Genomic DNA, 12,616 nt, shown 5'->3' on the forward strand with positions numbered 1-12,616 from the left:
CCCTGGTCAAAATGTCATCAATCCTGGGCATGGGGAAAGTCACTGGTTCTGACACGGCATTTAGGGCCCGGTAGTCCACGACCAATCTCGGTTTATCCGTGTTTTTTTTGTCCACAAAAAACACTGGGCTCCCCCCCACCGCTCTGGACTCTCTGATGAAGCCCCTCTTCAGGTTTTTATCAATAAACTCCCTTAACTCCTGCATTTCCCTGTCTGACATGGCGTACAGCTTGCCCACGGGGAGCTGGGCCCCAGGGACCAGATTAATTTGGCAGTCAAAGTCTCTGTGCGGTGGTAATTTATCTGCTTCCCTTTCACTGAAGACCTTGCTCAGGTCAGCGTATTGTTTGGGCACCTTCCCTTCGTCCGCCACTTCCGTCCCTGCTAGAGAGGCTTTTGCCCCTTCTGGCACCTTTCCCTCTCTGCAGTGTTCCAGACAATGTGCTGACCCAAAGGAGACCACTCTCTGATGCCAGCCCACTAGCGGGTCACGCAACGCTAGCCAGCTCATTCCCAAAATGACTGGAGCCCCTCCCAGGGTGGCTACATTGAACGCTATCCTCTCAGTGTGCCTGGCCACCCTCATAACCATTGGGACGGTTTGTAGGCTGACTTCTCCTCCCAGCAGCTCCCTCCCATCGATCGTGGTGACCTGCAGGGGGTTGCTTAAAGGGAGTGTCTGTATCTGGTGTTCAGCTGCAAACTCCTTGCTCATAAAATTACAGGAGCTGCCTGAGTCCAGCAGCGCCTTAGTCTTTAGTGGGTATCCGTTTGCCAGCTCTAGCAACACCTCTATTACTAGGGCTGGTCTTGGAGGTTCCGGAGTGGGCACTTTTACTGCTCCTTGGCCTGTCTGCAGTGCCCTGACAGAGGCAGACAGGCGTTGGCTTTTACTGGCTCCTGGACTTCCTCCTCCTTTCCCCCAACAGCTCCAGCCATCCCTTGCCATTCCTTTCTTCGCGGGCAGACTCTGGCAAAGTGACCTGGCTGCTGGCAGAGATAACATTTCTTGGCGCTCTTTCCCTCCTTCTTCCTCCCTTCACTGGGATTTGAAACTGTGCGCGCGCGCGCTGTTCCAGCTTCCATCGGCTCTCCTGGCGGGAAACTTGGTTCTGGAATCTCTGGAATGCGGAAATCCCTCCAACGCTCTCCTTTCCCCTCCCGCTTCTCCAAGGCTCTTGCCTCCTGGCGTGCTCCAATGGTCAGCGCTGATTTGGTCAGCTGATCCATAGACTCCGCCCTGGGCGCCCGGGAAAGTTCATCTTTCACCGCCGAAGAAAGCCCCTCTTCAAAGAGCATTTGAATGGGTTCCGCCGAAAGGTCCCACCCCAATCTATGTATCAACATTGTAAACTCAGTCCAGTACTCACGAACCGATCGGCTCCCCTGTTTGCACGCCATCAATTGTCTGCACACCAGCCCCTGTTCAATCTCGCTGGAAAACATCAAATCCATGGCGCGAAAAAACTTCCTCGCGTCCTTCAGCATGTCACTATTCCCTGCCATCAGGGGTCTGACCCAATCTCTCGCCCCTCCTTCGAGATGGCCAATCACAAACGCCACTCTCGATGCCTCGTCGGGAAAGTCATTAAACTGCAGTTCAAGAGCATACTGCATCTCTGTCCTAAAGGCTTGGTAGTTCCTGGGGTCCCCCCCAAACTTCTGCACCATGCCTGGCATCTTTCTTGCTAGTGTAGCGCCTTTTGCCTTTTCCGCATCCTGCGCCCTCCTTTCTTCTAGCCTCGCCGTTTGCATTGCTAGCTGGAGTTCCAACACTCTGTACCTTTCTTCCAGGCTTGGACCCTCTCCAGCTCCTGCTGCTCCTCCGGCTCCGGCTGGGTTACTCATGATGCCTCTCTGCACAAGCTGCTTTCAGGGACTGTCCGATTGCTGTGATGGGATGATGAGCTGCTTGTGCGTAAAATCCTAATCCCTCAGAGTTTGGCTATGTCCCCAAACCTCTGTCTGTGATGGAGCTCCTTAAACATGACTCCATCAATCGCTCGTTGAATCGGACAGTGGGCGTTTACGGAACTTCTTCCAGCATAAAAGCTCCTTAACGGAAACGCATCTTCTGGACTCTCGGCGTGACAGTTTCCGCCGAGGAGTGGGTGTCCCTACAGGAGGTCCTGAAATCTCCCCGCTGCTCCCGCTTGAAGTGTCTCTGAGCCCTCCCTCCGACTCACTTTCCCTTGGAACTCCACTTCTCCCCCTGCTGGTCCCCTCCTCCGCTGAATGGTCTCTCTCACCCTCCATGAGCCCTTTCACCTCCTTAGTCTCAGATGGCAGTTCCCTGACAGGTCTTTACAGCTAAAGTGAATAGACATACTGTAGCAAAGTGTACTGACCAAAAACAAATACTTTCTTTTCAAATTTAGGACAGTGATGGGGACAAAAGCGACGACAACTTGGTCGTGGATGTGTCCAATGAGGTAAGTTGCTTTGCACTGGAATGTATATAATTGGAAGTGGGTTTTTTTTTCCAAGGCACTGCACCATGTTTCTGAAAGTTGTGGATTACTTATCTCTGGTTGAATATCTGAGCTACAGTAGTCGTCCCTGTGGTCACTGGTCTCTTGGATAAGCCCAGGGGAGTGAGGCACAATAGTAGTGATTTTCCATGCAGAGGCCAGAATACTTTCACCACAAGTCATGGATGCTTTTGAGTTCCTAATCTGAGGGCCTTCTGGCGGTTCCCTCACTGTGAGAAGTGAAGCTACAGGGTATTAGACAGAGGGCCTTCTTGGTAGGGGTGTCCTCTTTGTAGAACAACTTCCCATCAGATGTCAAGGAGCTAAATAACTACAGTGGTACCTCGGGTTACATACGCTTCAAGTTACATACGCTTCAGGTTACAGACTATGCTAACTCAGAAATAGTGCTTCAGGTTAAGAACTTTGCTTCAGGATGAGAACAGAAATCGTGCTCCAGTGGCGTGGCAGCAGCAGGAGGCCCCATTAGCTAAAGTGGTGCTTCAGGTTAAGAACAGTTTCAGGTTAAGTACGGACCTCCGGAATGAATTAAGTACTTAACCTGAGGTACCACTGTATACAACTTTTAGAAGCCATCTGAAGGCAGCCCTGTATCAGGAACTTTTTAATGATGTGCTTGCTGTTGCCTTTGCCCTGCCTGCAAACCATCCAGGACCCTTCATCTCCACGGGCAAGTCCTGCTCATTCACCACGTGAGAACGGCATAGACAAGAACCGCCTCTTGAAGAAAGATGCCTCTAGCAGCCCAGCATCCACTGCCTCATCTGGAAGTTCTACTTCCATGAAATCCAAAGAAATCGGTTTGGTGAGTGTTACCCCTCTGGCCTGACCACTGTTGTATATTTGGATGCCTAATAATTATCTATTTCAGCTTCACGTATAAATGGTACATGTCAGGGGGTGGTGTTAGATTGGGGGAGTGAGCCACCACCTAAGAAAACATAAGGTGGTTGTGCAAATAATAAATGAAATGCCCTCTAATCAAACACTTGTTTAAATCCAGCTCTCTCAAGATCAGTGAGAATTTTGCCCTTTCAGTTCACTGAGATATGGATTGCAATTCTGTCAAATTAATTTGTTGAAAGTCAAAACAGTTAAGTTTTCTAGGCTGCAGCTCTCAACAGATTGTCAAACACACATTTGTCTCTAGGACGTTTGGATTAATCTGAGAAAGTATTCAATGTTTAGACACACATTTTAGGCATTAGGATCTAAGAAGTGTCATCTTCTGTCATTAGCATCATCCATTGACCCTTCTGTACATGGGTGATGTTGTAAACTAATTTAATACCTTTCAATTATTTGAACTGATCAGTTAACCAAATGTATGAATATTTTGACTCCCGACCAGACAAAGCAGCATTGATTTCTTTTTAGATTTTTTTGTGAGTATTCTCCTAGATTTTCTAAATGTTATGTTATGTTTTATTTATATCTCTTATGTTTTATTTATATATCACTTTTCGGCCCGAACCTCTATTTAGTTGCAAACCATTACGTTTTTATTGTTATGGCAACCAGTTAGTATGCTATACAGGTAATGTGAATTTTCAAATTGGAATCTTGATTTATATCAATGATTTCACGTACAGCATAAATGCTGCTAATGTTCCTTGGAATTTAGGAAAATAAGTCTAGAGAATTAGGCAGTTAGCACTCAGCGTCTCAGTTGCTGTTGTGATCAATTGTGTAACATGGCCTGGATAAAAAGCAGTGTTTCTTGATACCAGCATGAAAAGGGCAGCACACCGGTTCTGAAGTCCAGCACACCAACCCCACGAAGTGATGTGCCAACCCCAGGAACCAGTGCCACTCCAGGCCTTCGTCCAGGCCTTGGCAAACCTCCATCAATGGACCCTCTGGTCAACCAAGCAGGTAACACAAACCTCTTTTGATGTTGTTTCCTTCATGAATACTTATAATCATTATCAAGAAGAATTATGTGTTAATAGCTCCCCTAGCTTGTCTCTCTCTCTCTCTCTGTTTCTGATGTGTTTGCATGCTGCTGCCTTCTGAAATACTAACATAGTTTGAATTTCTGATCATTATTCCAAGTGCTAGTTCCTTTCTGAAACTATTATCCCATATTTGAGACTGAGAAAGCTAATGTTTGTTGAAGTGCGCATAATGACAAACACAGAACAGCACCATGTGCATCTGTGTGCTAACTGCAGTCGGTTGCAGCACCAAATGTTATAAATTATGCCCAGTCTCGAAAGAAATATGCCCAGCGACCTCTGGAGGTGTTTCTCATGGGGTGTGGGGAGTGTGAGAGAGAGTGCTGCAGGCAGTCAGGATGTGATGAATATTATCTACATTTTCATGTGCCTCTTTACATCTGCTTCTTTAATGGGCAAATGTTAAAAGCTGTCACATTCAGTATTGCTGAAATGGGTTTATCACAATCGTATGCACAGTTCTATAATAATTTTTTTTGAGAACTAGTAATTGATCAAAGTTAAAATTATAGAGCACTTAACGGAATTCAGCTATGGAACACTCTAACGCATATTATTTGCTTCAGAGAAGAAGGAGGCTGTACCCTCCCCTCACTTCTACCTGTCAGTCTCCTTTTACTATAGCAGCCATCTCCTCCGCCCCCCGATCATTGCTGGGGACACGGCTTAGGCACCACTACCCTGGCCAACCTTGGGGTGAGGGCTACAGCCCCCTCTGCTCCCATGTTTCTGGAATCCATAAATATGCAGGTTCTGGTCTGCACAGCTGCAATTTGGAGATGATCTTAAGCACAGTTTGGATTATAGCTAGCGCTGTGGACACAATAGTTTGGATTTTGTAGAAGAAGCACCCATGTCGAATTCCAGGGTGCCTGTTGCTTTCTGTGAAGAGGGATGACAAAGGAAACTGTCCTGAGCATCAATATGTTTTCTTATTGTACTGCAGCTGCTGGCTTGAGGACACCTCTTGCTGTTCCCGGACCATACCCTTCTCCCTTTGGAATGGTACCACATGGTGGCATGAATGGAGAGCTGACCAGCCCAGGAGCAGCCTATGCCAGCCTACACAACATGTCCCCGCAAATGAGTGCTGCTGCAGCCGCAGCCGCTGTGGTTGCCTATGGGCGATCCCCTATGGTAGGCTTGCAAACTGAACTGGGTGGGGACAGGGCTCACAGAGAGAAACCCGTATGCAACATTTGGCATTGTCAAGCTCTTGGGATATAACAGCACCAGAGACTTTACTGCTCTGCTGTGTGGCTCATGGCAGGAGCAGCTGAAACTACTTTCCCCCTTATTTAAAAAAGTGAAGGGTGTATCTGTCCTATTTATGCATGCTGTCTAGTTTTTGAAAGCAGCCTTCATTGCCTTGCTCCATTAAAAGGTAGCTTGAAACCATAAAATTGTTTCATTGGTTTGCTGAGCACTTGATTATTCTCCTGGGGAAGAAGATATATACACTTAGTGAGTATCTGACATTCATTTTGTTGCATACAGGATTTTATTTTTCTGTTTCTGTTTTTGTATCATTGAAATAGAGCAAAGATGGGAAACCTGTAGCTCTCCAGAAGTTGTTCAGCTCCCATTAGCTCCAGCCATCAGAGATGATGGGAGTTGTAGTCCAACAAATACATGGAAGGCAACAGCTTCCCCATCCCTGAAATAGAGGGTCCTCCTCCTTGTAGACTGTTCTGTAATGGAAGTGATATATCATAGAAGCTCACATCCACCACATATTGTCTTGGCTTTTTGAGACCCTAGTCTTCCAAATTCCTCAGTATGTGGATCAATTTCATCATGTAGTGAGATTTGTGTGAAATTGTGGCAAGTTCAGGTGCAGCATTAAACTGTAGTTTAGTTTTTATGAGAGTGTGCGAATCTTCGGCTCAAGAGCTCCATCCTGGGCTCCTCCATCACAGCCATGACGGAGATGGAAAGATTCTGCTTCCTCAGCTATCATCCAAACCTTAAACTGTGGTTAATCTTGATTGTGGTTAGTTGAAACAAGTGGACTTCATAAACCAGGGAATGCCAACTCTTTTGGACTAATGGATGCATTTTTAATTTTGAGAGTGTGCTGGAAGCAGCAGCCACAAAATTGCTACCATAGAAAGGGTGTGGCATAACACGAAATGGCTCCCATGTGGAGCATGGTATAACACAAAATTAGAGAGACAGTTATCCCCCCAGCAACCTTAGGTTTACCATGGTAAGCCAGCTGTGTGTCAGCTGATTTCTCACTTACATGCACACTGATTCTGTTGCCGTCTGATAATAACAGAGAACGTCCCTCAGTTCCAGGAAAAGTATACAATACAGCTATACCACTCTCCTTTCACAGAAATCACTTAGACGGTACCTGCACATTTTGCCCCATAACCTGCTTTCTACGAGGGTTAGAGACTTATTTTTAGTAGTAGTAGTAGTAGTAGTAGTAAAAAGGTAAAGGTAAAGGACCCCTGACAGTTAAGTCCAGTTGCAAATGACTCTGCGGTTGTGGCGCTCATCTCGCTTTACTGGCCGAGGGAGCCAATGTTTGTCCACAGACAGTTTTTCCGGGTCATGTGGCCAGCATGACTAAGCTGCTTCTGGCAAAACCAGAGCAATGCACGGGAACGCCGTTTACCTTCCTGCCAGAACAGTACCTATTTATCTACTTGCACTTTGATGTGCTTTCAAACTGCTAGGTTGGCAGGAGCTGGGACCGAACAACGGGAGCTCACCCCATCATGGGGATTCGAACCACCGACCTTCCAACTGACAAGCTGTAGGCCCAGTGGTTTAGACCACAGCACCACTAATAATAATAATAATAATAATAAGAAGAAGAAGAAGAAGAAGAAGAAGAAGAAGAAGAAGAAGAAGAAGAATAGTCTGGGACACCTCTGGAAGTTGCCTTGAGCACAATGGCACTCACAGGCATTTGATTGGTGTCCTCTGTCATAAACTTTGACTAGACATTGGCTTGCTTCAACTGACTATCAACCACTGTTGGTCAAGGTTCGGATGACATAGCAAACTGCAGTTAAGTCTAGAAAAAGAGAAAGCTTCCAAACACCTCATGCCACACCAGAGGAGGAAGGGGAAGCACAAATGTTCCAAACTCACTACAGATCTCCCATTATGTCCAAATGAAGCCAATATGTGGTTTTTCAAGGCCTTCAGAAACATGCTTTAGACTTATGTCTTGTCCATAACCTTTGAACACACACACTTACTTTTTGTGGTGCCCAATATCATTCATTATTAAATTGTTTTGTTTATAACAAAAATCCACATTCTCTTCCATCACTACAAAGGAATTATAAATTCAAAAGTGTTGATATTTACTGCAGATAAAATCAATACAGTAAAGTTGATCAAGGCTTCGATGTACTTTGTTGTATGCATGATTTGTCTACCACAAAATGAGGCATGTACAAATATAATTTAGCACCTATTTGCCTTGGCCAGTGATAAACAGGCCCACACGTCTGGTTAACTTGGGTTTTGAACAAGCCATTTCATTGTTACATTCACATGAGGTATAAAATCAATGCATGTCTTTCTTGAGCTTCATGCTGTGAGAGCCATTGCTTATGTAGCCAAAATGGCAGCAGCCATGCAGAAGGGAGAAGTATAAGCAAGTTTGCACAAAACAAAAACAAAAACAGAAGGAGGGGCAGGAGATTTGCAGAACAGCCCAGCGAAGGCTGAGCATGCTCAGTGGCTATGGAATGCAAATGCTTTTTGTTCTGGTGCAGCCAATGTGGAAAGTGTGTTTTCTAAATGGTCAGCGAGTTCTGAGGCATCTATTTGCTCATTATCAGGTTGGATTTGATCCTCCTCCTCATATGAGAGTACCCGGCATCCCTCCAAATCTGACTGGAATCCCTGGAGGAAAACCGTAAGTAATGTCTGACAGCATAACTAAGTCTAAATCAGCCAGAGCTCATTCTGTTTACCTTTTGTCAACACATGACAGTTCCACAGGGGAAGGTACGTGGAATTTTCCAGAAAGGTTACAGCCAGCTGCTGATAAGGATGTTCAAAATACAATCACCAATAGCATTTTCATACTGTTTTTATTACTAGTGCATGCCATTTCGTTGGCATGTTAGAAGCAATTGGCAAGATGTGCTTCTCTTTTCCTAGAACTTTGCCTCACCAGACTGCTGCGGAAGAATTTAGTACTTGGGTGGAATAAAGAAAATATGTCCTTGTTTTGATTTGTTTTTAATCTGAAAACCTCTCCTGTGAAGATAGGAATTCCTGTTTCTAATTTTAATATGATCTGAAGATTTATTTAATTTTTAGGAATCGTTAAAATGGGAATCTGTACTTCTCACTTGCATGGAAACATGGCTGTGCATTCCACGCCATTCGTGGCTTTTGCATGTAGATTTTGAGAGCTTCTACTTCTTTATTTTCTGGCCTGTGTGGTTATTCAGAGCAGTGGCAGCTGATGCCCACTAGACCTAGAGGAATAGCCAGGTTGTTGGGGTTTCTCCCCATCCCCATCCCTTGCAATGCTACTGTGGACACTTTGACATTATAGTCTTAGAAATAGTACTTCACTAAATTTTCAATTTCTTGTGTGGGTTCATGCCAAAGAAGCTATGCATTTCTTAGAAGTAAACAACACTGGATTCCATGTCTTCGCTCCCTGATAGGTATGCATAGGATTGCAGCCTGAATTGGTTCATCTTAAAAGTGCCACACAGGATTGTTAACAGGGGAACAGATCTATGGGGAACTATTGTGCATTCCTCACCACCCCAAATGTGGAATGGAGAGATATAAAGTGGGCTGAGACCTGGGAGCCAAGGGTTAAAATCAGCCGTGAAACTCCCTGTGTGACGTTGCACCAGTCATTGTCTCTCAGCCTAAACTGCTTCATAGGGCTACTGTGAGGAAAGCATGAGGCGAAAGACGACCCATGTATGCTACTTTCAGCTCCTCGGAGGAGAGGTGGAATGGATATAAGCATAATGCTGATAAATAGGGGGGGGGGAATAAAAAGTCTTATATCTGGCAATATCCTGAATTTGGATTGGATTGGATGGAACACAGGCTTGCAAAGACATGCACCTGATTGGGTGGGGAGGCTCCCGCTAGCTCTGCCCCAACGCTGGGGCACTGCCAGGGTGTTTCTGAGGGACTTGGATTGACAAGAGTTAATTCCCCAAGAAACAAAATCAACATGGAGGTTCAGAGGGGTTCCCTGGTACTCCCATTGAAATTCTCCACTCCTGGAGACAGGAATGGGGCATAGAGGTGATTGTGATTGGCTGTGCCGCCCAGAGATGTGATTGGCCAGCACAGGAGATGAAGCATGTCCAGAGTGTCTTGTAATGTGAGGTACTGTATCAAATATGAATGTACAGAGCAGAGAGGCTTTGAGGCTTTAGGGTGGGCAGTGCCCCTCTTGCCCTAATGGACCAGGATAATTTGTTGTGATTGTTTAAATTGCATGCTTGCAAAATGTCCGGTGCTAAAAAACTAAAACCAACAGCAATATGAAGCTAAGGACCTTTGGTGTCCTGAACAGTTCAATAACCCAGTGGCTGTTATTGTTTGGCCCATGTTTCTTAGAATTTATTTAAAAACAATACTCCATAATACCTAGTTCTACTCCCCTCCCCTCTCTTTCTCTCTTTCTCTTTGCTGGACGCAGCTTCCATCTTAGCCTGTGCGTACTATATAAATAGACAAGATAAACTTTGAAAATCCTAGGTGCTGAGCTGATCTCCTTTCATTATTTGCCTTTGAAACGAGGCTGACGCTACGCCTGATCACCCCAAGGCAGCGGGATGCCTTCAGTTACCCATAGCAACTTTCTGATGGCATATCCTTATCTGTGATAGATAAGTCTATTGAAAATTTCTGGTGTAGGAGTACAGATAATGCACCGTCTGCCACAGATTCATATTGACAGCAGGAGAGTTTTCAGCTTCAGTCTGAAAAGCTTGCTTCTTTCAGGCACACAAATCGAGATGTCACATTGAATTTATTTTGTAAATGGGATGCAGCATCCTTGCTGTGTATCCTCTTCTTCGTAGGGGGGAGATTTCCATTCCCCTCCCAAACAAATAACTGCAACTCCCTCCGTGTCTCAGCTGACTGGTGCTCTATTATTTCATACCCAGAGCAAGTTGTGTGTTGCCTTATGTTTGGGTTTGTTTTAAAGCCTTGTGTGCTAGTTCTGTCTTTCCTGAAAATAGCATTTTTGTACAAGCTGATGACAATTAGAATAGAATTGGTTGCTGTTTTTTAAAAAGAAATCAGCCTCTTAGGAGCACACTCTTGTTTTCCATTCTGCTGCTATTGAAAGAACTCCCTCTGGACAACGTGCTTCCTGTTTCTCCTCTACCACCTGACAACATGTTAACAGAATGTAAGGCCCACAACTTTTTTTAAAATAGCCTGGCCCTTGTTAAAGGCTACTTGTCTTTAAAATCCTGAGGTTGACTTTGGGCATTAATGATGTATGCAAATGCTAGAAGCATGGGGATCATTAACATCCAAACATACTGTAAGCTTCTTTTCAAAAATATAGTCTCCTTTCTACTGCTTGCCGTTTTATATAGTAATCCTTGTACACAGTGAAACTTCCAAGACAGCATGCATAGAACGGTAAAGGTAAAAAATGCATAGGATAAGAGTCGTAGTGGCTTTGGCCAATTGTAAGCTGACCTAAAAAGTTAGGTGTCCTTCTATACAGTGGTGTGGGTTTCCTGGAGAAATTTTGAACCAGAAAAATTTGCAGTGCAAATTAGGCTAATTTGCATAATATTCTTTGCATGGAACATGTACAGTTCACATTAGAAAAGTTACTGATGCCCTAGAGAGTGCTCTAGTTTAGCATGTTTATTTTACTTTTATTTAGTAAGCAAAGCTAAAAACTTTGAAACTGTTCAAGCTTGCCTAGCATTCAATTTTCAGTTGGCATCTATTTATCATTAGTAATGAACATGGAAAATTAAAGCACTTACATTTTTTCCAGCTCATATCACTGTTCTTTTGTTCTTTGAGGTACTGCTTCCCAAATTATTTTTCATGCAAGAGATCCCAGACTGCCTTTTAGACATCAAGACTGTAGCCTATTTTCTTTCCAAAAGAGTTTCCTTCTAAGCTTCTAGTTTATTTCCATCTTTCCGTCTACTTGTAGTTGTGGTTTATTCTGGTGCAGCCTTTTGTAATTTCACCTCCATACAAAGTAGTAATCAGTGTGATCCCACAGCTTCCTAACTTGTGCATATCTGGATAGTGAAAATGGTATGTGGTCATGTTGATCTTCTGATATAACAATATTGGTCTAATGAACCATAGTTTATTAGTGTGACCCCACACACCATAGACTGAGAATGAGATTTGTGCTCAGGCACTCTATCTTCACTCCCTCTCTTCTCATCCCTTTATGTGCCCAGCTTCAGTGCCACTGTGGAGGAGGGAGTGCATAGCCCACCACTCCTTCTGTCTAATAGGCCATGGATTAAACTGCAATTGTTAGGTCTGAATGGGGCCAATGTGTCTTACTTGACCAGGCAGTTCAAAAGTCTTTGGGCAGCGTGTTGAGAGAGGGAAACTAATTTCGGTTATATGTTGATGGTGATAGGTCCCTGGCTGAGTTTCTTCTGTTTTTTTAAAAAAGGGAGCGCAGACTAACTAAATTGCATAATCAATATTTTAAGCCCTACAGAGAATCTAGCAAATGGGTAACTAGCAGTAAGTGAAAGTACGAGGTGGATGAGGAGAGCACTTTATTTCCTATTTTACTTCCCTTGGTTCATGTGATGTGCTTCGGGCCTCTAAGCAAGTGAATGCATTGATTCCTCCCTCTCTCCCTTGAATAGCCATGCCTTCCTATAAATCATCTAGTGTTGGCATCTGCTGTGAATCACTGAATGGCCAAGGACCTTTTTCAGGGGGCAGGGGAGATGTTGTAGGGCCACGATAAGTAATCTTTAAGCACTGAAGCCATGATTCAATCGATCTGATCACAAGAGCATGGGAAGCTGCCGTCTACTGCCTCAAACTACTGGTCCATCTAGCTTCGTGTTGTTTACACAGACTGACAGAGCCTCTCCAGGGCTTCAGGCAAGGTACATTCCCAGCCTTACCTAGAGATGCCAGAGGTTGAGCCCAGGGATCTTCTGCATGCCCGGTAGATGCTGAACCTTGGAA

The 12,616-nt window shown here is 44.6% G+C and overlaps 1 protein-coding gene across 2 annotated transcripts in view; it reads left to right on the forward strand.

The window, feature by feature from the left end:
- LOC128423750 (transducin-like enhancer protein 1) overlaps window positions 1-12,616 on the forward strand; it is an 80,274-nt gene that overhangs the window by 55,665 nt on the left and 11,993 nt on the right. For both annotated transcript variants that reach the window (XM_053409263.1, XM_053409264.1), the window contains exons 10-14: window positions 2,379-2,432; window positions 3,145-3,297; window positions 4,223-4,367; window positions 5,397-5,587; window positions 8,260-8,336. In XM_053409263.1, the coding sequence (XP_053265238.1) occupies window positions 2,379-2,432; window positions 3,145-3,297; window positions 4,223-4,367; window positions 5,397-5,587; window positions 8,260-8,336 (620 nt within the window). The remainder of the gene's footprint in view (window positions 1-2,378; window positions 2,433-3,144; window positions 3,298-4,222; window positions 4,368-5,396; window positions 5,588-8,259; window positions 8,337-12,616) is intronic.

Source organism: Podarcis raffonei, chromosome 11, assembly GCF_027172205.1.
Source record: "Podarcis raffonei isolate rPodRaf1 chromosome 11, rPodRaf1.pri, whole genome shotgun sequence".
NCBI lineage: Eukaryota > Metazoa > Chordata > Lepidosauria > Squamata > Lacertidae > Podarcis > Podarcis raffonei.